This window comes from Phocoena phocoena, chromosome 2 (genome assembly GCF_963924675.1).
Source record: "Phocoena phocoena chromosome 2, mPhoPho1.1, whole genome shotgun sequence".
Taxonomy (NCBI): domain Eukaryota; kingdom Metazoa; phylum Chordata; class Mammalia; order Artiodactyla; family Phocoenidae; genus Phocoena; species Phocoena phocoena.
This window is the reverse complement of record NC_089220.1, coordinates 49,887,927-49,911,372: the sequence shown is the minus strand read 5'-3', so window position 1 is coordinate 49,911,372 and position 23,446 is coordinate 49,887,927. Positions and strand designations below refer to the sequence as shown.

At 38.3% G+C, this 23,446-nt stretch overlaps 2 protein-coding genes across 3 annotated transcripts in view; both read right to left on the bottom strand.

Annotated features, from left to right (window-relative positions):
- Positions 1-4,500: 4,500 nt before the first annotated feature.
- VCPKMT (valosin containing protein lysine methyltransferase) lies at positions 4,501-10,192 on the bottom strand. Its single transcript, XM_065872298.1, has 6 exons — positions 9,918-10,192; positions 9,711-9,821; positions 9,462-9,534; positions 8,489-8,608; positions 7,189-7,293; positions 4,501-5,074 (listed from the first exon to the last, which is right to left on the bottom strand). Exons 1-6 carry the CDS (start codon positions 10,181-10,183, stop codon positions 5,060-5,062), a joined length of 690 nt encoding a protein of 229 aa, XP_065728370.1. The 5' UTR covers positions 10,184-10,192; the 3' UTR covers positions 4,501-5,059.
- A 1,826-nt stretch (positions 10,193-12,018) lies between these two features.
- The window catches only part of SOS2 (SOS Ras/Rho guanine nucleotide exchange factor 2), a 97,823-nt gene continuing 86,395 nt past the window's right edge, over positions 12,019-23,446 (bottom strand). For both annotated transcript variants that reach the window (XM_065871318.1, XM_065871319.1), the window contains 4 exons: positions 22,180-22,441; positions 21,605-21,646; positions 13,540-13,649; positions 12,019-12,528 (listed from right to left, as the gene is read on the bottom strand). In XM_065871318.1, the coding sequence (XP_065727390.1) occupies positions 12,019-12,528; positions 13,540-13,649; positions 21,605-21,646; positions 22,180-22,441 (924 nt within the window). The remainder of the gene's footprint in view (positions 12,529-13,539; positions 13,650-21,604; positions 21,647-22,179; positions 22,442-23,446) is intronic.

The following is a 23,446-nucleotide window of genomic DNA, read 5'->3' as shown; positions in this document are numbered from 1 at the left end:
GCCCGTGAGCCATGGCCGCTGAGCCTGCGCGTCCAGAGCCTGTGCTCCGCAATGGGAGAGGCCACAACAGTAAGAGGCCCGCGAACCGCAAAAAAAAAAAAAGCCCAGATTTCACACTGCAACACAGACTTGCATTATTACATTTTCCCATCCCCTAATGTAAAGTAATTCCATCTCTAGTATAATCACAACATTTATTGAAGGCTTACTGTGTGCCAGATATTCCATGTATTAAACTGATTTAATCCCCATGGCAAACTATGAGGCAATTTATTATGATCCTCACCTCACATAGGAGGAAACTGAGGCACAGAGTCACAGAGCTAAGTAAATGGCAGAACTGGGATTTAAATGCAGATAATCTGGTATCAAGGCTTGTGCTGATAGTTTTCAGAATGCTTGTGAGAAAAACATTATCATAGAGATACTTTGCTCTAACATATTTTAAAACCTATTATTTGAAAACTATGTTATTAATAATGAATTACATAAAATGTATCTCACAGTTGATGGACTCACTAGATCTTTACCAGAACTTCAACACAAAAGGACCTAAAGACAATGTCTTAAATGACCCCAAATACCTAACAGTTTTAACCTAACTGGTGAAAATGATTTCAGAATTTGTTTTCCTACCCAAAATCATTTTAAGTGAAAACTGTCTTTCCATTACCTGATTAATTTTCAGTAAAATTCTGTTGCCACAAACCTTTTCTAATTCAAATATAGCCTGAAGGTCTCTATGGTATGAAAACTGAATATTCTACTTCTAAAATGTTTATTATCAGTGAATCAAAAACTCTTTCAAATCCTGATGTTCCTTGAGGAAAAATTAAAACTGAAAGTCAAATATCAGTTATAGAACTGTGATATAGCCAAAGACAGAGCTTCAGTCTTTTGATGTAAAAGCTACTTACTACTCTAATGAAGAAGGTATACTGGTTTGAAAAACTAATTGAAATTAATTAGAAGTTTCAAGTACCTCAGATGTAAGATCACGCATTATATAAAAGGTACTTTCAAGGTGAATTTAATTTTTAGAACTTTGCAATGTCTGTCTCTCATGGAAGATACCAATAGCAGAGAAATGGTTTATGAATTGCAATGTATGCAGCTATATGAATGACAGTCAAAACTTCAAAAGGCATATCAAAATGCAATAAGAACATAAATCAAATACAATTTTATAAGAAAAAAATCCCTTTTCACTTACACTATTGTTAAGGCCTGAATGTTTGTACCCCCCCCCACTCTCCCATTCATATATTGAAACCTAGTCCCTCAGTGTGATGTTATTTGGAGGTAGGGCATTTGGGAGGCGAGTAGGTCAAGAGGGTGAAGCTCTCATAAGTGGGATTTGTGCCCTACAAAAGAGACCCCAGGGAGTTCCTTCTCCTTTCTGTCCTGTGAGGTTACAATGATACAGCTGCCTATGAGGAAGTTGGCAACTTGATCTTGCACTGCCCAGCCTCCCAGAACTGTGAGAAATAAATTTGTTGTTTATAAGCCACCCAGTCTATGGTATTTTGTTACAGCAGCCCAAACGAACTAAGACAACCACATAATATTCTGAAAGCAACTCATGATAGGTACATTTATTGTTTAAAATCTAACTTACTTCACCTTTAAAATGCAAGTGTGATTCCATTTCAAAATATTCTATTTTAACAACTTCCTATCTATAAACTGTTTAAAGACAAAGTCAAGCAATGCCATCTACAGGGAACCTTAGGAACAACAGTCATATTTCTATGACCCATACTTTTCTTTAAATGAATGTCTGTAGTCTGAGTTAATACTGTATGTGACATCATTTAACAAGGAAACTAGGTATGCTGTGTAAAAAGCCGTACTAACAGTCATTCTGGATTATTAATACTTCTTAAAATAATTTTAAATAACCTAACTTCACTCCCAAATTCACCAAACATATGATCCGTGGACCTTTGGTAATGAACTGTAGAAGGTTAAGATTTAAAGCTATGTAACCTTAAAAGACTTCAAAGTTATAACTGATATATAGTCACTGGAGGCTACACCTGTAACAATTTTCTTTTCCCAGCTCTTGAATCCCTCCTTACTCTTGAGTAGCATCACCTTTACCCTCTCGGCCAGATTCTCTAAATTTTCAGATATTTAGTTTCTAAAACTCAGCCCTGTTTATTTTAAAACCTATTTCATAGAAAATGCCACATCGGATTCAAAGTTCTTTCCCTCCCTTTAAAGTATAGACCCACTTTAATCACAGATGGTTTTTATACTTCTCTTTCCTTTTCTTTGCTCCCTTCTTAGGAGGCAGATGCTAGAAGAGGTTTCTTTATTGCCGTAGTTCTCAATTTAGGCTAAACATAAAAACCATCCAGAGCCCTTCACCAAAAAATACCATGCCTCTGGTTTAACTGGACTGGGATGGGACCTGGACATGGTCTGCTTGCTTTTAGTTTTCCATGTACAGCTGGTTGGAGAAGCACCGCCTTACTGGGGGGTGGCTTTCTAATTGGCCATCACTGCACTGTGGTAAGCTGCTTATGTGTTTCATTGTGCACAGCGGTAACCCCCGCTTGCCTGGAAGACCAGAGGCCCACTACTGAGCAGTTCCTCCTGGCCCTGGCAGTCCACTGAGATTTCAAAGTTGCCTATATTCTGGCTGACCCCCAGACAGTGGCACCACACCTCACTCACCTGCTGCATCACCTGCCTTTTAACCTCCCCATGTTGCTGCGGAAGTCCTCAGGCCGGCACGATCCATCTCTAATGCCTCTCTGCCTGACAGTCCCCACAGGGCCATTCCCATGCTCTGGGATTAAACAGATGTGTTCATCTGCTGAGTAAAGACAAACCAAACCAGGTGGAAAAGGTGCTGGTCTCCCCTTCTTGGAGGCATCCTGGGCCTTGAATTACTCCCTCAGGTCTCCCTCCTGTGGTTTCTGAGTACAGATGCACTCTGTTCCCTCCCTCATGAGAGCTCAAAGGACTAAATCCCTTTCCCCAACACTGCACTTCTCCAGAAGAAGACCGCTCCCAGGCCTCCCCAGGTGTCTGTGGGATGGTGGTTAGTGATAGCATGTGTTATCTGATCTGGCACCCCTCAGTAAGCCCTGCAGTGCTTACTGGTCCTCATCACCGTGGTTCTCTGATCCTAGAACGTGGGGATTGGCACCTTTTAACCTCTGCTTTGGCCTTATTCCAGAATAAGCTAATAAAACTCACTTGACTTTCTGTTACAAATTACTTAATTCTGTAGTCAGTACCATTAGGTTGGTTCCCCAGAAACAGATGACAATGAATGTATGCAAGTGACTTATTAAGGAGGTGATAAGTAAAGGAGTGGGAATAGGACATGAAAGAAGAGGAAGCACACACAAGCAAGGGTGTGATTCTGGCTAAGTTGCAAAGAGGCTGACTTCAGCCCTCCAGGAAGTTTTGGTGTATGGTCACCTGTCTGAGGTAAAGGAGCTGGGCTTTCATTACAGGACTGTCAAGGGCACTTCAGGCAAGACCCACAGCGACTCTTTTTAGAAGTACAGTGAAAATGGGAGGAGGGTGAAAGGCATCTGAGGAATCTGGATGGACTATTATTGCTGGTGAATGTTAAACTAATTTCTACCAAGTTCTATAATGTTATGAAACAAGCCAGAAAGTGGTCGTTTGTTCTAAGACTTCACTAGTAATACCTGGTATTATTTGCAACTAAAAAAGTATCATATACTTAGGTTACACTAACTGCTTAGTAAACTGCTTAATGAAATGCTAAGAGCAGTTTGAAAAAAAAAAAAAAAAAGCAGAACAAACATTAAAGATTGAAGCAAGCTTGAAGGAAAGAACTGTTCTCTTGATGTCAATCTTTAATTTCTCTAGGGCTGCTTTTGCTCTTTCTGGAAACCAGTCACCGTCTTTAAATGTTCATTTTCTCAAAAGCTATTTCTGAAACATTCTCAAAGTCACAGGATCTCAAAAACAATGTTTATTTTAACATATACATTGTGCCACCTAGCACCAATGCCTGTAAGTACCAGAATTCCATCTGGTTACCATTACACTTTGGAACCATGCGACTGAAGTCCTGATAGATCAGTCTGTGAACAGATGATTCTCATGAGAACATAAAACAGAGACCACACAGAATCAAAATCATTTGATAAATGTATACAGAACTACATTTGTAGTCATTTAAATACTTTTCTCTGTTTCATATAAACAAGTTAACACCAGTGACTTTAGCCGCATTTTCCTGGAAGCTATACGTGAGGAAAAGTGCATGAGCCACATAAATGCAAGAGCCTGAAGCTGGACTTCTTATATTCACTCCATTCTCAAATAAACAATTTTGTAAAGATACCTTTTCCTCCCTCCCAGTCTCCCGATATCTTACTTTCATCTTTATCAACTGACTATGGTATAATCTACTATCTAACTCCCATAGTAAATTATACTGTAGTCAGTGTGGTGAAGGAAAAGCACAGAACTTGGCCACAAAACAGTATTTTCATTTTTTTTTTAAAGTAAAAGAACACAAGTATTAAAGTTATCTTAAAAGCAATGAAGTGGAAGATACTTAATGATAAAAACCACTGCATAAATACATTAAAATAAAAACCTTCTTTTAAATTTATCTTGAAGACAAGCTAAAATTTATTGATTTGAATTTTAACATTATTAAATAGTAATTGATATCTCTCTTTAGAAACCGGATCAACTTATCTCTACTTTCCTGAAAATACGCCAAGTCAGCCATGCTACTTTCACTATTTTTGGCAGACTTTAGGCTAACCTCAGTACCTATTTTTATTTGAGAAGTGACTGAAACATGTTTCTTTTAAGCAGAACTTGATGCTGAGCTAAAAGTAAACTAAGTTGGATTTCAGGCCCAATGGCAGGTAGGCAGTCAGTCAATCATTTTTTGTACTGCAGGCAGCCCGTGGTGGTTGTCTATATATCGGATCCCTAAGGACATGCTGGAAAAATCTGTGAACACAATCTTCCCATGCTGTATTCACATGCTCCATTCACAATGTTAGCTTACCCACGTTGCTAGAGGCTTGGGTAAGATGACTAGATTTCACGATGGAAATTTCTATAAGAAAAAAATAGAAACCTTAAAACACTGATTTCTTAACATAAATTAAGTATTTACCGGGTACTTAATACTAGGTAATATTCCTAGTAATGGTTAATGCAATTCAAATGAACAGCCATTCATAATGTTTAGAGATGGTCTTTGCTGATGCCTGAAGTACAAGCACCCAAAGAAAAAACAGATACATTGGACATCATCAAAATTAAAAACCTCTGTGCCTCAAAGGACACACTATCAAGAAAACGAAAGGACAACCCACAGAATGGGAGAAAGTATTTGGAAGTCATATATCTGGCAAGGGTCTAGTATCCAGGATATATAAAGAATGTTTACAACCCAACAGTGAAAAGTCAACTCAATTTTGAAATAGGCAAAGGATTTCTGTAAAGATGTACAAAAGTTCAGTAAAAAAAAGATACTCAACATCATTAGTCATTAGGGAAATAAAACCCACTTCATACCTACTAAGATGACTACAATAAAAAAGATGGACAACAATAAGTATTAGTGAGGATGTGGAGAAACTGCGACCTGCAGACATTGCTGGTGAGAAAGGAAAATGGTATAGTAGCTTTGGAACAGTTTGGGAAGTCCTCAAAAAGTTAAATGTAGAGTTTCCGTATGACCTAGCAATTCTACTCTGGGTATACATACACTGGAGAGATTTGAAACATGTGCCACACAAAAACTCTTACATGAATATTCACAGCAGCATTATTCCCTAGAGCCAAAAAGTGGAAACAACAGAAATGCCCATCAACTGATGAATGGATGGGTAAGATGTGGTAATATCTATACAAAGGAATATTATTCAACTATAAAACATGGATGCACCTTGAAAACACTGCAGAATGAAAGAAGCCCGACACAGGAAGCCACATAATGTGTGATTCCATCTGTATGAAATGTTCAGAACAGGCAAATCCACAGAGATACAGACTGGTGGTTGTCAGGGGCTGGGGGAGGCAGGATAAAGAAGTAATTGCTAACAGGTATGGGGTTTCTTTCTGGGGTGATGAAAATGTTTAAAAAGTGGTGATGGTTGTCCAATTCTGTGAATATACTAAAAATTGCTGAAGTGTAAACTCTAAAAGGGTAAACTTTATAGTATGTAAGTTATATCAAGTTAAAGAAACAAATGATTCTCTGAAGAAAAAAAAGCCTTCATATTTAGGAAACACAAAATCTTTATGCCTCAAAAAAAAAAAACTACTTTTAAAACTATACAACAGCTTCAGCTAAAACTGGATCCCTTAAGGCACAAAACATTTTAAATTTGTCTTTTTGTCTCTAGCGCCATGCCACATAATAATTGATCTGAATTACTAATCCTACAGCTCTTCTTTCCTTACAGTCTCAACACCTAGTCTTGACTCCAAAAATTACACATTATTTGCTTTTGGCAAGAATTCACATAATCAGAAAACTTCATCACAAATTCAAAGGAAAGATAATAGAAACAAATGGAACTAAGTAAATTTAGCACTCTCAATTCATAAAACTCATCTTGCCCCTGCCTTATACCAGTCACATATATAGAAGGTGCTGGAGGACAAAAATGGATGAGATACAATTCTTCCTTTCTACAGGTTCAAATTCTAGGCATCGGAGAGGCAATGTGCATAAAATGTAATTAGTATAACAGGCAAAGGAAGCAACCAAAAAGGGGAACATATATAAATTCTACTTAACTGAATGCATTTTTCTTTATTGGACAGATCTACCTTTTTATAGTTTACTTGGACCATTAAAAAACATATGAATGGTTGGAGAGAGTTCACGAAGGACAGAACTGGCATTTTAAAACCTCTAACAGATAACAGAAATTTATAAAGAGTTAAGTTCCTTGTCTGAGATAATGCCCAATAATAAAGCTATATAATTTACAGCTAGAAAAGACCCTTACAAAAGAAGCCTGCCTTATTTTAGAGGAAAAACCTGAGGCCAGGTAGGTTAGGCAATCTTAACACTGAGAGTTAGTGCCCGAGTCCAGTGAATCATCAAAGCTGTTTCCCCACTTGAAAATTAACATCTACATCACACACAAGCTCAGAGACAGTGTCCAGCTAATGAAATTGCTTCAGAGGATGAAAAGCCAAATACATATTTACCGATTTTTTCTTTCTGATGTATAAAATGTGAATATCTTCACTTCGATATTCTTCATCATGTTTTTCCAAAGGAATTTTTTCAAAGTCAAAGTCTAGTTGAAGAAGCTATAAATTTAAAAAAGATATACTTTATAGTTAATAATATGAACTATCTTGTGGTGACAGAAATCAGAATGGTGGTTACCTCTGGAGTACTGACCGGGGAGGGGCACATGAAGAACTCAGCTAACCACTTGATACATGTGCATTTTACATGTTTTAACTCAACTGAAATTGATTAATAAAATAAAATTTTCAATTATACATTATTTCAGAAGTTTATTAACATTCTTCATATTCAAGAAAAACATAAAATTTAAAAAAACATCTCATCATGTATCTGAGGCAGAGTCATGAAGAGTCACTTTACCCAAAGTAACCCTTTCAGAGGATAAAACTGCAAGGCTATACAGATGGACGCTTATGAGTCACTTGTAATGTGGTGGATTTTTGCCCATAAAAAGGGCTTGGGTGACCACTGGAGGAAGATGGGTGAAAGATAAACGGGATTCTATGTACTACTTCCGCAACTTCCTGTGGGTCTTTAATTCTTTCAAAAGAAAAAAAAAAAATCTCGAAATAGGTAGGATACACTGGTCAAAGCTATCATAAAAATACAGTGGAAAACACTAAAATAAAAAGATACCACATGTCATGTTTCTATGATGTCATCTCCAAAAATAATATACACATCATTAACATGTTCCTAAAAGCCAGCAACATGTTTCATAAAGAAACGCTGAAAACTTTCTCAGGAAAGACAAGGGTGTCACATTATTATTTTACATTGTTTTACAGATCGACAAGTTAGAAAAGAAAAATAAATAACCAGAAAAGATTAAAAAGGCGGTGGGGGGGCTTCCCTGGTGGCGCAGTGGTTGAGAGTCCGCCTGCCGGTGCAGGGGACGCGGGTTCGTGCCCCGGTCTGGGAGGATCCCACGTGCCGCGGAGCGGCTGGGCCCGTGGGCCATGGCCGCTGAGCCTGCGCGTCCGGAGCCTGTCCTCCGCAACGGGAGAGGCCGCGGCAGTGAGAAGCCCGCGTAACGCATAAAAAAAAAAAAAAAAAAAAAAAAAGGCGGTGGGGAGGGAGGCTGGCGGTTATTAGAATGGTGTGCTATGAAGGATCTTGATCCTCTCCTTGGGTTCATACAAGCAGAATGTTTTCCCTACTCAAAATTACCACAATACACTTTAACACAAAGTCACATATAGCCTCTCTGAAGGGTAATCACTACAAAGGTAGATCTAGTAGAGTACTCACCTCAAAATATTTTTTCTCGATTTCTGGATTTTTTCCCATTGTTCGTTGTTCATAACAACATATAATACAAGTCTCAGATCCACTGAGATCTTTTAGGGTTTTCAACAGTGGCTCCAAAGACTGTTCAAAAAGGAATATGGTTTTTATGACTTTTAAAAATTTATGTTTACTATAAAAGGGAGTAGGGGAGGTGGGGGGGTAATTATAATTTCCCTACAATTCATCCAGCTTTGAATCAATCCAAACAAGTAAACGTAGCTACAGCTCTGTAACTGATGATTAGTAAACTCTTCTTAACTAATCAACCATCATATTAATTTCAGTCTCCAGAGAAGGGATTCAAGTGATTGCATTTTGGAGTCCCCATGGGTAAACAAATGAAATTGACTGCACTCTTAAAATTTAATTTAATCTGATTTAACTTGGGATTTAAACAATCAACAATTTACCTACAAAAGCAAGTCCAACCCTAACTAGAACATAAGTTGGTTCAATGCTCATTATTGAAAAAAATGAGTGATGCTCACAACACTACACAAACTGATATTCTAAAAAAAATCATTATATAAATATAATAAATCTTGCCACAGAACAATGAATTCTTTACGATGCAACTTAATTATTAATGTCATGATTAACACATTCACTAGGACTAAAAAAAAAAAAAAAAAAAGAAGAAATCTTAGTCTTTTACAGGAGATCCAAATGGCAAAATCCTTTAAAAATTTTACAGACACCTCTCGCAAAATGCACATAACACTTCTCTCAATATGCTTCATGGGCCTTTATGTTAATCATGAGTGTATATATATGTAGTTCCTGGTGACCTTTATTTTCTCTTTACTGTGTCATCAATTATGGAACAAATATCCTGCATTCAGAGATGTTAAAATGTGAAGAAATGCGTGCTTTAGAATCCACCAAATACGGTTTAAATCTTCTAAAGGAAGAGCCTTCACTATTAAATACTCACCTCTTCATAGTATATGCAGTCGGCCATCAGGATGTAGTCTGGAGGAGAAGGAAAGTCTTCTATTTCTTCCCCCCTTAAAAATGTCAACCAATATTTTAAACTGTTGTTTCACTAATTTAAAATATTCCTGTTTTACCTGTTTTACAAACAAGACCCAGAAAGTCCCCTTCGTATTAACCATGCTTTTAGTGTAACACAATTTAAAGCAAACTACAGTTATCTTAAAACGAGCTGAAAGGCCATACAAACCATTTCAGTACCTTGGCTTGAACAGAACCAGTGACAAGATGCTTGTTCATATTAATATTCATCTTCAGCAAGTCTTGCAATTCCTCTAGGTCGGTGACTATGACATCTGCCCTATAAAATAACGGTGACTGAGGTGTAGGCACAAGGATGGGAAGCCAGTAACCGGGGTTTCCCGAAAAGCGGCGTCCCCTCCCGCCAAGCTCTTACCCGAGGGTAGCAGCCATGAGCCCCACGGCCCCGGTGCCAGAGCCCAGCTCCAGCACCGACCGCCGGCTCAGCGCGTGGGCCCCATCGCCGGAAAACCCGGGCGTTTCCAGGTATTTAGAAAGGACGATGGCAGCGTCCCAAACAACGCAACCCACGCCGCCGGAGCCGTACTGCTGTAGTCGTAACACCGTGCCATCTCGCTTCTCCAAAACTCGCACAAAGTTCCGCAGTTGCTCCTCCCCGGAGGACTCCAGGGGAGCCGCCATCGCCGCCCGGCAACACTGAGTGTCGAGCGCAGTGACGTCACACCCACAAGACCGCCCCGGGCCCCGCCTTACAAGGGGCCCGGCGCCTCCAGGAGGCGGAGTTGGCGCCACTGCGCGTGCGCGAAGGCACAAAGACCGGAACGCGGCGTTCCACCGGCGTGGCGCAGCCGCAGGCCAAGGCTTACCCTGCGCGCGGAACCGCCTCGTTCTCCCCTAAATTACAAGTCGGCCTCGACGAACGGGCAGTTAAAATTACTTTTCCGGACAAAGCCAACCTGAGTGTTTTTATCTAGTCGGAGGTTGATTCACACTGTTTTTTTTGTTCTTATTACTGGCCTTAAATCAAGGCAGCTTCCAAGATCCTACCAAGGATGGCTATAATCCTGCTTACAGAGAATTCCTAACATGCTCCTAATTTTTCTTCAGAATGCGTAAAAATGGTTGCAAGAAGCTTGTGACTGCGTTTAACGCTGAAGAAAAAGTTATCCCTCTGAAGTTTACATCACTTAAATTCTTTGGGATTATGGAACTTAAATTGCACAAATTATTGAAAATGTGTGTATATATTACTTCTACAGAACTCAACAATCTTACCCCCTTGTTCCTTATAATGAAAACACATATTTTAAACGTCTTTTAAAAATTAAGACTGGGGTGATTTATTAATCTTGTTAGGAACTCTGATACAAAGCACAGTAAAAGGCCACAGACCAGTAAATAAACAATGTGGCTTTTGGCTACTTTACAACTGCTGCTATGGCATTAAGAGGAAAACACGCTTTTTCATCACTTAGAACGAAGGAGTACAAATGGCAAATAAAAGTTTTAATCACGTCTCTGATTAAAAAGTTTAATAAAGCTTTAAGTGTCTGCTGGTTTAAATATTACCAATCTAAAAAAATACTTTAAAAATTTTTAGTTAACACGAGATTTATAGAGAAAGTTACTTGGTTTTGAAGGCAATAAAGTTGGTTCCTATGCCATAAGAAACTTATCCTCCAGCTTTATGAATTAGTAAAGTAGCAGACTGTATTATAGGCCTTGAGTCACATAAATTTATATAGGTTATTAGCATTATCTTTAAATGTACAATATAAACAAAACTGTACATGTATGGCATATTAACTTTGTTTTCCAAAATAATAGGCAACTCGTTAGCTAAAGACACCATAGTCTCCAAAAACAAAAAGGCACATCTGTATAAGATATATGCCCTTTTTTCCTCTATGATTGGGTTAGGTAGTCTGTTTACATTTCGACAAAACAATAAACAGTGCATTCTATTATTTTCATTCTATTTTTCACTTTTGTCTTCAGCAGCAAATTCTGGCTTTTAAGACATGGCATTAAAGAGTTTTAGAACAGTGGGTGTTATTCACGATCTTCCTAAATGTAAAAACTAGAAGATGGTCAAAGAGGCTTAAAACTCAGTATCACCACACACCCCCTATATGTGTATAAATTCACTGCCTTAAAAAGTCATCTGTTACTCAAATTTGAAAAATTCCACAAATGCACTATCCCCCTTCAGTGCAATCAATGTCACTTTAAACCATATTTTAGCAGAGTCTACAGTGCAAATATAAATTCTTTATACTGGCCTTTGGGCAGCACTGAGGATCCAAGACAAGGCAATGCTACTGATCACCTGAGGATAATGGTAAAGGACTTCTGTATTTTTATTTTTCCAATTTTTAAAAGCTTATTTGATCAGTAGCATTTTTGTAAGAGCATTATTTTTAAAAAGTACTAAAATACTATGCCTTTTTTGAATAAATTAAAAAAAAAAACTTTACAAATACCATTCCAGTGTCAATGACTACATATGGCTAGGGTCATTGAGGAGTTTCTGCATTTTCTAGCAAAGGCAGTCTATACAATGGGGCGTGCGAAAGCTCCCGTTTGTAAGTCTTTGGTGGCAGTTTTGGTAGGTGAGGGCTTGAATTCTGCCTTGGTGGAACAGGGGGAGCTTGAGGATGAGCAAGATTATTCTGACTAGAACTGAGCACGTAGCATCGACGTGGTACCCTTGGAGAGGGTGTGCTAGGAGGAGTGTTTGGAGAATTTGGACACGTACTAACGTCTCTGAACCAGTCTGGATCTCTGTGAAGATGTCCCAGTGGAGGTGGCTGAAGAGTAAACGGACAGTTTATAAAGTGTTCTGGAGGCCGAAGGGGAACTGGTGGAGGGGTATCGGGAAGAGGATCTCTCGGCGGCGGCGGTGGTGGACTATGCAGAGGCCCGTCAAATGCACCAGAAGGAGCAGGAACTCTGGGTTTTACCTTTGGAGGAGGAGGCTGTCTTGGTGGAATAGCAGGGGGGTCATCATCAGATTTCATAGTTCCCTCAAAAACAAAAAGATTAAATTATACCTCTGTTCTCCTGAAAAATCTGTAAGAAAAAGTTTTAAAAAGACTAAAGAATTCTTATGTGTTAAGTTAAATCCAGAGCCTCAAAACAGGTTAATCTGGTTAAATGATCAGATTTATGAGTAAATGACTCCCAGTTTCACTCAGGGCCCAGTTTAATATTTTGATATATGAGATGTTTTAATTGAAATCTTATAAAGCCTCAGATTATCTTGCTTTATATATACAGTTTATAAATATATGGTTTTATTTATAATAATGGGCAAGTGAGTAAAAACAATATATAGCTTTGTAAACATGAAAGGACACGAAAGGACAAGAGGACTTAATATCCAGCTTCTGCTTTTTGGCCATTTACTTCTACTATCCCCAGTGAGGCTCAGTGATGGTTCTCAAAGTGTGATCCAGGGATCAGCAACATCAACACTAGTAGGGAACTCATTAGAAATGCAAATTCGTGGGCCCCACCCCAGACCTACTGAATCAGAAACTCTGGCCATCTGGTTTTAACAAGCCTTCCAGGTGCTTCTGATGCAACCTAAAGTTTGAGAAGCACCAGTTGAAAGTTTGGAGAATGGTTTGAATACTACAGTTCTTTCCATCTCCACCAGAAATAAAAGTACTTCTTCTGAGCATCTGTGAATCTGCCCAGCCTCTTTTTTTAGAAAAATTATTATGAGGATTAAACAATTATTTAAAGTATTTTTCTAAATAAAACAACCTAAATATTTAAAAGCCATAGTGGGTGACCAAATTGTAACTGACAGAGTCTTTATAAGAACAAGCACTATTTTGAAGATTCACAACTTTGAATAAGTTGAGGCAAACCTAAGTCCTGTTGACTACCTTGGAATTTGATTTTTTGTTTTTGTTTTTTGGCCACAAGGCACAGCATGCAGGATCTATAGTTCCCTAACCAAGGATGGAACCTGTGCCCCTGCAGTGGAAGCCCGCAGCTAACCACTGGACCACCAGGGAATTCCTTACCTTGGAATTTGAAGCATCATGATCAAATTTTTTTCGAGGAGGAAGTGGAGGAGGAATCAGTGGCTCTTCACTTAGTTTATGCAAACTACCACACGAACTAAAGAAAGACTCTGGGGGTAAAAAAGATTAGTTTAACCACAAGTCACAATGCAATCATAAGACAAAACTTTACTTCAATCTGTGATCACCTCTGCTATGGTATCTGTCAGACTGTACTGTAGCTGACTGTTGGTTTAGCTATCCTCTCCATTAAGGTGTAAGCTTTTTGAGGGCAGTGTGTATTTATTTTCATATCCGTAGCATGTAACACAGTGGTAGTGCCTGGCACATACTAGGTACTACTGCTAAATGAAAATATACTATTCAATTAAGATTAATAAGGAGATTCTGCTCCCTGAAAAGCCTTTTGTTTGTATAAACTGTACTAACTTCCAGAGAAAGATCATCCATAAACAGAGACCATGCTTTTTTTTCCCAAAGTGAACATTATTTTTACTTAAGTTATTTTAACATCATGTTAACTTACATAAACATGCAGTGTAGATGACTGGTTTTAGAAAACAGTCAAAAATTAAATCCTTAGCTAATCAACAGTATTCTCAGTGTAAAATACCATGCGTTTTCTGAAGCAGCTATTATTGGATACATTTCTACACAAGTAATAAAACCTCCATATAGGAGACCACAGGGTAGGGTTGTATCATAGGACTCTTCTATTTGCAAGTCTTTCATTGATAATGGAAACATTACACAACTGCATTAAAGGAAATTTACAAAATAATAAAGTATTAGAGGAAAAATTACCCCAAACATGCCAACCAGACATAGAATAAGAACGATTTTCATGTTCACTTCTTCTGTCTTTTTCATATGGTTAAAAAAATACCTGTAATTATGGACCAACTCCCTATTTTAATATCTCCACACACAGTTGGTGTAAAGATAGTGATCATAGCTTGTTTATCATTATACTGAGATTGGGTTTATAGGAGCTAGTTGGGAAAGAAGTTGGTGAGTTTAATTTTAAACACACTGAATTTGTGTGAACTGCTTATGGGACATCCAAGTAAAGATGTCACTCATTACTCCATGTCAAAAATTGCTGTCCTGATCACGTGATTCTGCAGTCACCTCAGAGTATCTTGATGGCTCACCGTGCCAGTAGCAGAAACAAAAAGTATGCCTATGGGGTGTTGGCAGATGGTGTGAGGAGGTTAGGTAGGGCAGTACCTGCTGTGAATATGTTCCTTTTGCTTGCCCAGCAAACTCTGCCCTGTCTTTGTCTCTTGGTGATGATGAATCCATCCCATATGGTTTAGTCAGCCAATTCTGCCCAGGGCACCCCAATTCCAGTCAAGAAGTAGACAATGGACTCACTTTCTTAATTTGATCAGATTTTTATCTGACTCTCTTTTATGCATACAGCTGTGTGCTTCAGTGAAAGCTGATCTTACCCTTAGCTCCAGAGGAGGGGCCTGATTAGACCATTCCCTCAGCCAGAGTAACTGGTTGTCGACACATGAACTAATTCAGACTACTGAAATTTGAAAGGAGGTTTGCAAGAGGCTACTGAAAAGGAAGTTCCTTGCTCTTTTGGAAAAGCAGTCTGTCAGTCTTTCTCTGTACCTCTCTTTCTCACTTGACTGAACAAGGAAGCACATAACCAATACTCCTGCCACCACTCTCATGACCTTGAGGAAAAACAGCCTCAGATAAAGCTGATAATCTGGACAAAACAACCAAGAGTCAAAAAGAAATCTGGTCCTTAATAACATCATTAAAGTTATCATTAATAACTGAATCAACCAGCCTAAAGCAGCCTTCCTCCAGACTTCCAGCTATCTGAGTCAGAATGCTTTCTTACTGCTTAAGGCAAACTTAGTTGAGTCTTCTCTTCCTTACAGAAACACACACGCTCATGGAAGCAGAAAACACCTTAATGATAATGGGATAGCTGTGAGAGTTTCTGAGTCTGACTCTACAGTCAGCCCACTTAACCACTTAAATGCAGAATGTTTCTCCATAGGAGGCACTCAGTAACCCTTGTTGAAGTGTGAAGTTCCACTTCAATTTTATTTTCTATTAAGAGCACTTCTCCACAAGATTATACAGGTTTTGTGAGCATTTTAAATAACCTTAGTATTCCAAACCAGTGAATGTAGGATAATTTACTTAACAATTTCTGTAATGTTAGCTAGCTATGTAAGTTACTTCCAATTTTTTATCATTCACTCATCCATCCACTCAACAAGTATTTTTATTGTGCATCTGCTATAGTGCCAGCACTCTTCTAGGCACTAGTGATACAGCAGTGAACAGGAAGCAAAAACTCATGTCCTTCTGGAGCTTATGTTCTAGGTTGATAAGAGAGAATAAACATGATAATTAAGTAAAAGTATAATGGCTATAAGTTAAAAGAAGAAATATTAGGTAGGGAAGGGGGAGCAATTTAAAAGAGGGTGATCAGGGAAGGCCTCACTCAGGTAACACCAAGCAAAAGCCTGAAGGAGGCAAGGGAGCATGCCATGAGGCCAGAAGGGTGAAGAGCACTCTAAGCGAAGGGAAGAGCAAGAGCAGAAGTCCTGATGTGGGAATTTGTCCATTTTGTTCAGGAGGCACAGTAGCTGGAGCAGAGTAAACAACAGAAGAGAAGAGTAGCTGATGACGTCTGATAGATCAAAGAAGGCCAAACTGCATAGGACCTTATGGGTCCTTTTGAAGGAGCTTTGGCTGTTACTCTAAGATGGAAAGCCACTGGCTTTAAGTACAGGTGAGAAGAGTCTAACCTACATGCTAAAAGGACCTAGTTGCTGTATTGAAAACAGACTAAAGTGTGGAAGGTGGGAAGTTAGGATGCTACTATAATAAACCAGGTAAGTGACGGTGGTCGCTTGGACCAAGGTGGCAGCAGTAAAGAAATGGTTAGATCCTGGATATATTTTGAAAGTAAATAAGACCTGTTGATGGATCACATTTGGGGTATGAGAAAAAGAAAGAAGTAATGATAACTCTAATATTTTCAGCCTCAGCAATTAGACAAATGTGGTTATAACTGAGAAGAGGCGGCAACGGGAAGAACAACTTTAGAGGAGATGATATCCAAATAGAGACATCGAACAGGTCACTGAATACATGAGCCTAAAGGTCAAGAGACAGGTTCTGGGCAGAGAAAAAAAATGGGGAATTATCATCATATAGATGATATAACAGTGAATGAGACACCAAGTGAGTGAGAAGAAAAGAGATTCAGAGACTTAGGGCCTTCCAATGTTAATAGGTTGGGAAAATGAAGAGAAATCAGCAAGAGAGACTAAGGAGCTAAAAGTAAAGTAGAAAAACCACGGAAGCAGGATGAACAATGTGATCTTCATGTACGTGACTTCTTCACAAAAATTTTTTGGTATTCGGTATTAATGAAGGCAGAGACTTTGTCTTTCTAGTTTGCTGTTGAATCCTTAGTACTTGGCAGAGTAGCTGGTACCAAGTACTCAATTCTCTACTGAATGAATAACCAAAGGTGTGAACATTTTTTTGGTTTGATATGTTGTTTTCAGATTTCTTTCCAAAAGGATCATACTAATATATCAATTTACAAGGGATAAGTAATATATGAATACCTTTTAACATAGGCTTGCTCATACTTTGATGTAAACTGTCTATTCATGCCCATTGTTAATGCAGTCTTGCTGTTTTTCCCATTGTATGTGAGCACTTTTCATACTTTTCTTTCTTTCAGGATTTTAAGATGTTCAGAATTTTATGCAGTTATTCTCAATATTTTCTATTAAAATTCAAAACATGATTTTCTTTATCATATGGAAAATGTATTTTACTACCACCCAGAATAATGTCTAGAATTCCTGGTTCTCAAATGGCATAGTGTTATGGGTTGAACTGTGTCCCCCCCACAGAAGTTATGTTGAAGCCCTAACCCCAGCACCTATGAATGTGACCGTATTTGTAAATATAGTCTTTACAGATATGTAATCAAGTTAGGATGAAAGTGAGCCCGAATTCTGTATGACTGGTGTCTTTATAAAAACAGGAGATGAGGGCTTCCCTGGTGGCGCAGTGGTTGGGAGTCTGCCTGCCAATGCAGGGGACGCGGGTTCATGCCCTGGTCCGGGAGGGTCCCGCGTGCCACGGAGCGGCTGGGCCCGTGGGCCGTGGGCGCTAGGCCTGCGCATCCAGAGCCTGTGTTCCGCAGCGGGAGAGGCCGCAGTGGTGAGAGGCCCACGTACCACAAAAAAAAAACACCAAAAAACAAAAAACAAACAGGAGATGAGAAAATGAGATACAAGGAGAAGATGGCCATGTGACAACAGAGGCAGAGATTAAAGTGATGTATCTACCAACCAAAGGATGCCAAGGATTGCCAGCAAATGCCAGAAGAGGTAAGGAAAAATTCTCCCGTACAGGTTTCAGAGGGAGCACAGCCCTGCCACCCTGATTTTCAGACTTCTAGCCTCCAGAACTGGACCTTAAGCCACTCAGTTTGTGGCACTTTGTTACAGAAGCACTAGAAACTAATATATGTAGTAAATACATGTCCACTGCTGAACAAACAGGAAAATAAGAAACATGCACAAACTTCAATGAAGCCAGGAAACATATGGATCCTGAAGCTTCAATGCATCAAGGTGGACTACAATGTACATGAAGGAGACAAATGGAGGAAGATGAAACCCAAATGTCTATAGTGGATGGGACTGACAAACAGCAGCAGATTTGCCCCCAGAGAACCAAAGGAGGGATCAGGAATTAAAGGCACTTGGTATAATGGAAGGCATGGACGTGAAAATAGAAGATATGATTACATCTATACAAGGGCCAGTGAGAACCCCCAAATCCTATTCTCCACTTAGTGAGGCCAGGCAATTACCACATTCCCACCACTGCAGGAGACTGAGGGTTTTTATTCTCTGGAGAATCTAAACTTCAGACTTGGGAACACTAGTCTGTGCTGAAAACACAGATTTTCATACTAAATGCAGAGATCTCCCAGGCAGAAGGTTCAAAGATCTTTCTTTGGAGAAACTAAACACTCTTAGAGAAAATGCCTCATAGATTCTGAAATTTGGGGACTTCCTAAGTAAAAAAAAATTCTCATCACTCTATCACTCTAACAGTGAAACCTACAAGGCAACAAGCTTTGCCCACGGATATCACACTTCCTATCAGTTTATACTGCCTCACTCTAAAATATGAACAGAAAGCTAAGGATCCCAGACAAGAAAGAAAAACCTCCAATATGAAAGACCACAAACCACAACTAATAGAAGAAGGAAACTCAGAAAAGAAACCATACCAGAAACAAAATTAATTTTTTTCAAAGATTGAATAATGAAACCAGACTAGGATGATATAAAAATGGCATGATCAGAGGGAATTTAGAAAGAATTCTTAGAAATTCAAAATCATGATAGATGAAAAAAAAATAGAAAAGCTGGGCAATAAAGTAAGGAAATCTCCCAGAAAACAGAACACATAAAGAGATGGACAAGAGGAGATACAAGAAAATCAGAGGATGAATCTAGGATGTACAATATGGAAAAGAAGCTCCAAAAAGGGACCCAGAGAACATGGCAGGGAAGAAATTATTAAAAAAATGATACAAGGAACACTTTCTAGAAATCAAAGACATGAATCTCTAAATTTAAAGGGCTCATTATAGACAGAAAAATGAAAGAAGAAAAAAAGACCCACATCAAAGCAGATCATTGTGAATGTATAGATCATTAGGAATAAACAGAAGATCCTAAAAGTTTCTTGAATTTAATGTGGCAGAGACTGCTAATCGTCCCCCAGTGCATCTATCCCTTTCTTCCTTTTAGTAATAGGATCCCATGAATTTTAGCAAGACAAAAGGCTGCCTAGTTACAGACAACATTTCTCAGCCTCCCTTGCATCTGTGTCCATGTGACTAAGTTTTGGCCAATGGAATGAGAGCAGGAGTGATACCTGCAACTCCCAGATCACTTTTTGTAACAAAGCTCCTTGCCCTCCATGTTCCTGCTGGCAGAAAAATGGTAACAACTCAAATCAGTTGCTCAAGACTCAAGAGATGGAAGCCAAATTTTGAGAATCCTGGATTGCCCTGCTAGCCTGAAAACCTTATAGAGCGGAGTTGTTTACTTGCTCTGGCTATTTTGAGAAGTAAACTTCTATTTCATGTAGGACACTGTATTTTTGGGTGTCTTTGCTACAGCAAGTAAACTCCAGTTTTCAAAAAAAGGATTAAGAATGTAGCATCACTGTCAGAAGGATTTTTGTCTATTTTGTTCAGTGCCACTTTCTCACACCTACAACAGTACCTGCATATAATAGGCATTTTTTAATTATGCATGAATAATTTATGAGTGAATGATATTAGACTTCTAAACAGCAAGTATGAAAGCTAGAAGACAGTGGGAAACTGTCTTCAAGATTCTGACTGAAAATGATTTAAAATTCCATGCCCAGCCAAACTTTTTTTTGGCTGCACCATGAAGCTTGTGGGCTCTTAGTTCCCCGACCAGGGATTGAACCTGGGGCCTTGGCAGTGAAAGCGTGGAGTGGACTGCTGGGGAATTCCCCCAGCCAAACTATTAACAACTAAATGTATAAATACATTTTCAGAAATGCAACAACTTAAAAATTTATATCCTATGTATCCTTTCTCAGGTAGCTACTGAAGATGTACCCCTACCAAAATAAGGAAGCATATCAAGAAAGAAGACAAGGAATCCAAAAAACAAGAATCCAACACAAGAGAGATGAAGGGAATTTCTAGTATGACAACAAAAGAAAGTTCTAGGATTTCAGCTGGGTCAGAGGCCAAGACAGCAACCAGTCCCAACTGGAGCAGGACAAAAGAGCATCAGGAAGGAAGTTTCCAAGTTAAAAAGCACACACACAAAAAAACCCCAAAACAAAAAATCCTAGATAGCTTCCCTAAATGGTCTGACTTTAAGGAAAACTGTGCTGTAAAAGGGTGTGGGAAGATGTAGCAATAGATGTTTAAAAACTAACAAACAAACAAAAATCCTAAACATTAATGAAGCTATTATTAACTTCAGGAAACAGAGCTGTACAAGAAAGGAAGCATGATCAGAGTATACACTCCTTGACTTGGCAGTGAATAATATTTTCCCCAAATGCGCTAAGTATATTAGGTAAAGGGTGAAATCTTCATCTACCATAATAGGAAATCAGTAAACACTGTCTAAAATTAATGATTCAAGAGAGAGAAAAATATAAAAACATCATTTAAAAATGTGGAAGAATCACTGGAAAACAAGGGGTGGGGAGTCATTGGGTAGAAGAACTGTTAATTTCATCTTGTTTTAAGCACTATTTACCTTTTAAAACTCTATGCATATATCACCTTGATAAAAATTAAAATAAAGTACAGAATTAAACATTTAAAAGAAAAACTTTACTTTTCTCACAAGACAGAAACTCTCTTACTACTATCTAAATGATTCACATTTTACTATGAGCAGAAGTCCTCTAGATTACCTTGGGAGAATTATTCCTGAAGCTGCTGTGTCCCTTTGGGTTATTTTGTTTTAAACAAATGACCATAGAAAGAAAGGTGACAGTATTTTACTTAAAATGCTGCTTTAACTAAAAAAAGCTCACGAGAAGAAATAAGTGATCAAGGTTAGCCTGGGAACCTGATAAACATTTAGTATTATTCCTATAGGAAATGAATTGGAAGGAGTGGGGAAGAGGAGAGGCAACTGATATGAAATCACTGCTCATCCTGTGCCAAGTAATGTGCTAGCTGCTTCTAAATAGTTATCTCATCTGACCCTTAACAAACTGGACATGCTAAGTAATTTGTTCAATGTCATACAGCCCCTAGAACATAGATAGGTTGTAAAATGATGAAAATAAACTGTAGTAAAGTATAAATAGTACCCAGTTGAAAGAAAATAATTTGATTTATTTATAAGAATTTCATTCATTTCTTAAAATTTTGAAATGTTGCTAAAACCCAAAATATTCATATACAAATTTTATCAATTCAATTATTATCTTTATAGTCATTTCATTAGAATCGACTCAAATTCTTACTTACTTGAATGAGGCAAGAGGACTGGAGCAAAGATGCTATTGCTTCCTGTCGGAATGAGAAAAATCAATTTGAAGAGGAAGTTAATATGTACGGTTATATTTTTAAAATATGTTTGCATAAAGTAACATATGTAATAACACACACAGAGTTCAGAATTTTATCATCATCTTTGGCCATGTTAGTTTTTAAAGAATGAACCTGGTATTCTTTGTACCTGGAATGTTTTTCCTTTCTTAGCATAAGTAGTTCCCTCTCAGTCTCTTTTTAAATTTCCTTCACAAAACTTATCTGCTTTGTTTTCTTTTTCATTGTCTACTGCTCCCCTTTAGAGTAGCACTGGGGCTCAAAAGGTTCTAAATAAATCTTTGTTGAATGAATAAATTAGAAAATAATATGCATAAACAATGCACAAATAATGCTTTACTCCCATGTTAATCACTATTTTCACATATAGATGTCACTTTTCACACTAATATAGTTTGCAAAGGATTCTACAGTTTCCTAATTAAAATGATGAAAAGAATTAACTGAAACACAAGATTCCTTTTTTTGCCAAATAGTTTACATCAAATACATACCACAGGAACTGTTGAGATCCACATCTAAAAACACACTAAGGTCTGAAGAAGCAGATACTGGTGGAGTAGATGGTGTATTTGGAGAGGTTGGTGCTGACACTGTTGATTCAAGCTCTGTTTCAGCAATCCGACTAAAGCTTATTTTACATGGTTCTCTTTCTAATGGTGTTGGATGACCTCGTAAAGTACCTGAGGTAGAGCCATGTCGGCCTGTATTAGGCCTTATTCCAGGAGATTTTAAAGAGAAAGTTGATTTCCTAGGCTAGGAAAAGCAAATATAATTACGATTACAAACTCGCATGTACTTTATTTATTATGACTTAGTATTACGTTATTAATTCTTAGCATACAGTTAAGAGAGTACAATAAATACCAGTCTGCAAGGACAGTCTGTAACATTCCAGTGGAACGCTTTGGGATTTGACTGGCTTAATTGTAACATTGACTCAAATACTGTATAAGTAAACCTCTTTTCATACTACAGAAATAAAATACTGCGAAATCTGTGTGAAAACAACTGTTTGTTCCCTGAACACTTGAGCCTAAACTTCTTCAAATTACTGATATCAATTTTACAAATATTCACTGTAGACATAATATATGCAACATATTATGCTAGGTGCTTTAGAAAAAAAAGACCGTTTTCTTCCCCCTCCCTAATAATAAATGACCAACCTCCACAATGATACTTTACAGTCTTTGGAAAAAATTGCTATCATTATCTCCCACCTTCAACCTCTACTCCCTTTTAAAACCTCTCCCAGTGGTAACCTAATGAAAAAACATGAACTCAGATTCAGGTAACTTGAGTTAAAACCTCAAGTGTGCCCATATCTAGCTATGCAAGCCTTGAAAAAGTTATTTAACTCCTTCGAGCCTCAGTTTTCACGTCTGTAAAATGAGAGTAAGATCAATATCATACAATTGTTGTGGAGATGAGGTAACATGAAACTACCCGGCTCGAAGTTGGTGTATCACAAATGTTTTTACTTCCTTCCACACCTTGCTTCACTTTCAGCTACTTAGAATTGGTCTTCTACTACTTCTGTTGTCACTGCGAACCCCAGGAATAAAAGGAACTACTGTATAGCAGCAAATTTTAGCGAGAGAGGTGGGTTCCAGTGGTAACTACGGACAATGGTGCTCTTATGGCAGGAGCGAGGGTCACGTCAGAAGAACTGATATCTCTCCTTACTCCTTCCCAGGTCTTTTCATTTCCTGTTCCATTAGCTACCTGCCATTTAGGTTCTCACTTTCTCACAGCTTT

Coding starts and splice junctions, on each gene's coding strand:
- VCPKMT (XM_065872298.1), bottom strand. CDS start 10,183: ATGGCGGCTCCCCTGGAGTCCTCCGGGGAGGAGCAACTGCGGAACTTT. Junction 8,609..9,461: donor ACTGCATATACTATGAAGAG/GTGAGTATTTAA, acceptor CTTTTTGAACAG/TCTTTGGAGCCACTGTTGAA. Junction 7,294..8,488: donor TCGAGAAAAAATATTTTGAG/GTGAGTACTCTA, acceptor TTAAATTTATAG/CTTCTTCAACTAGACTTTGA.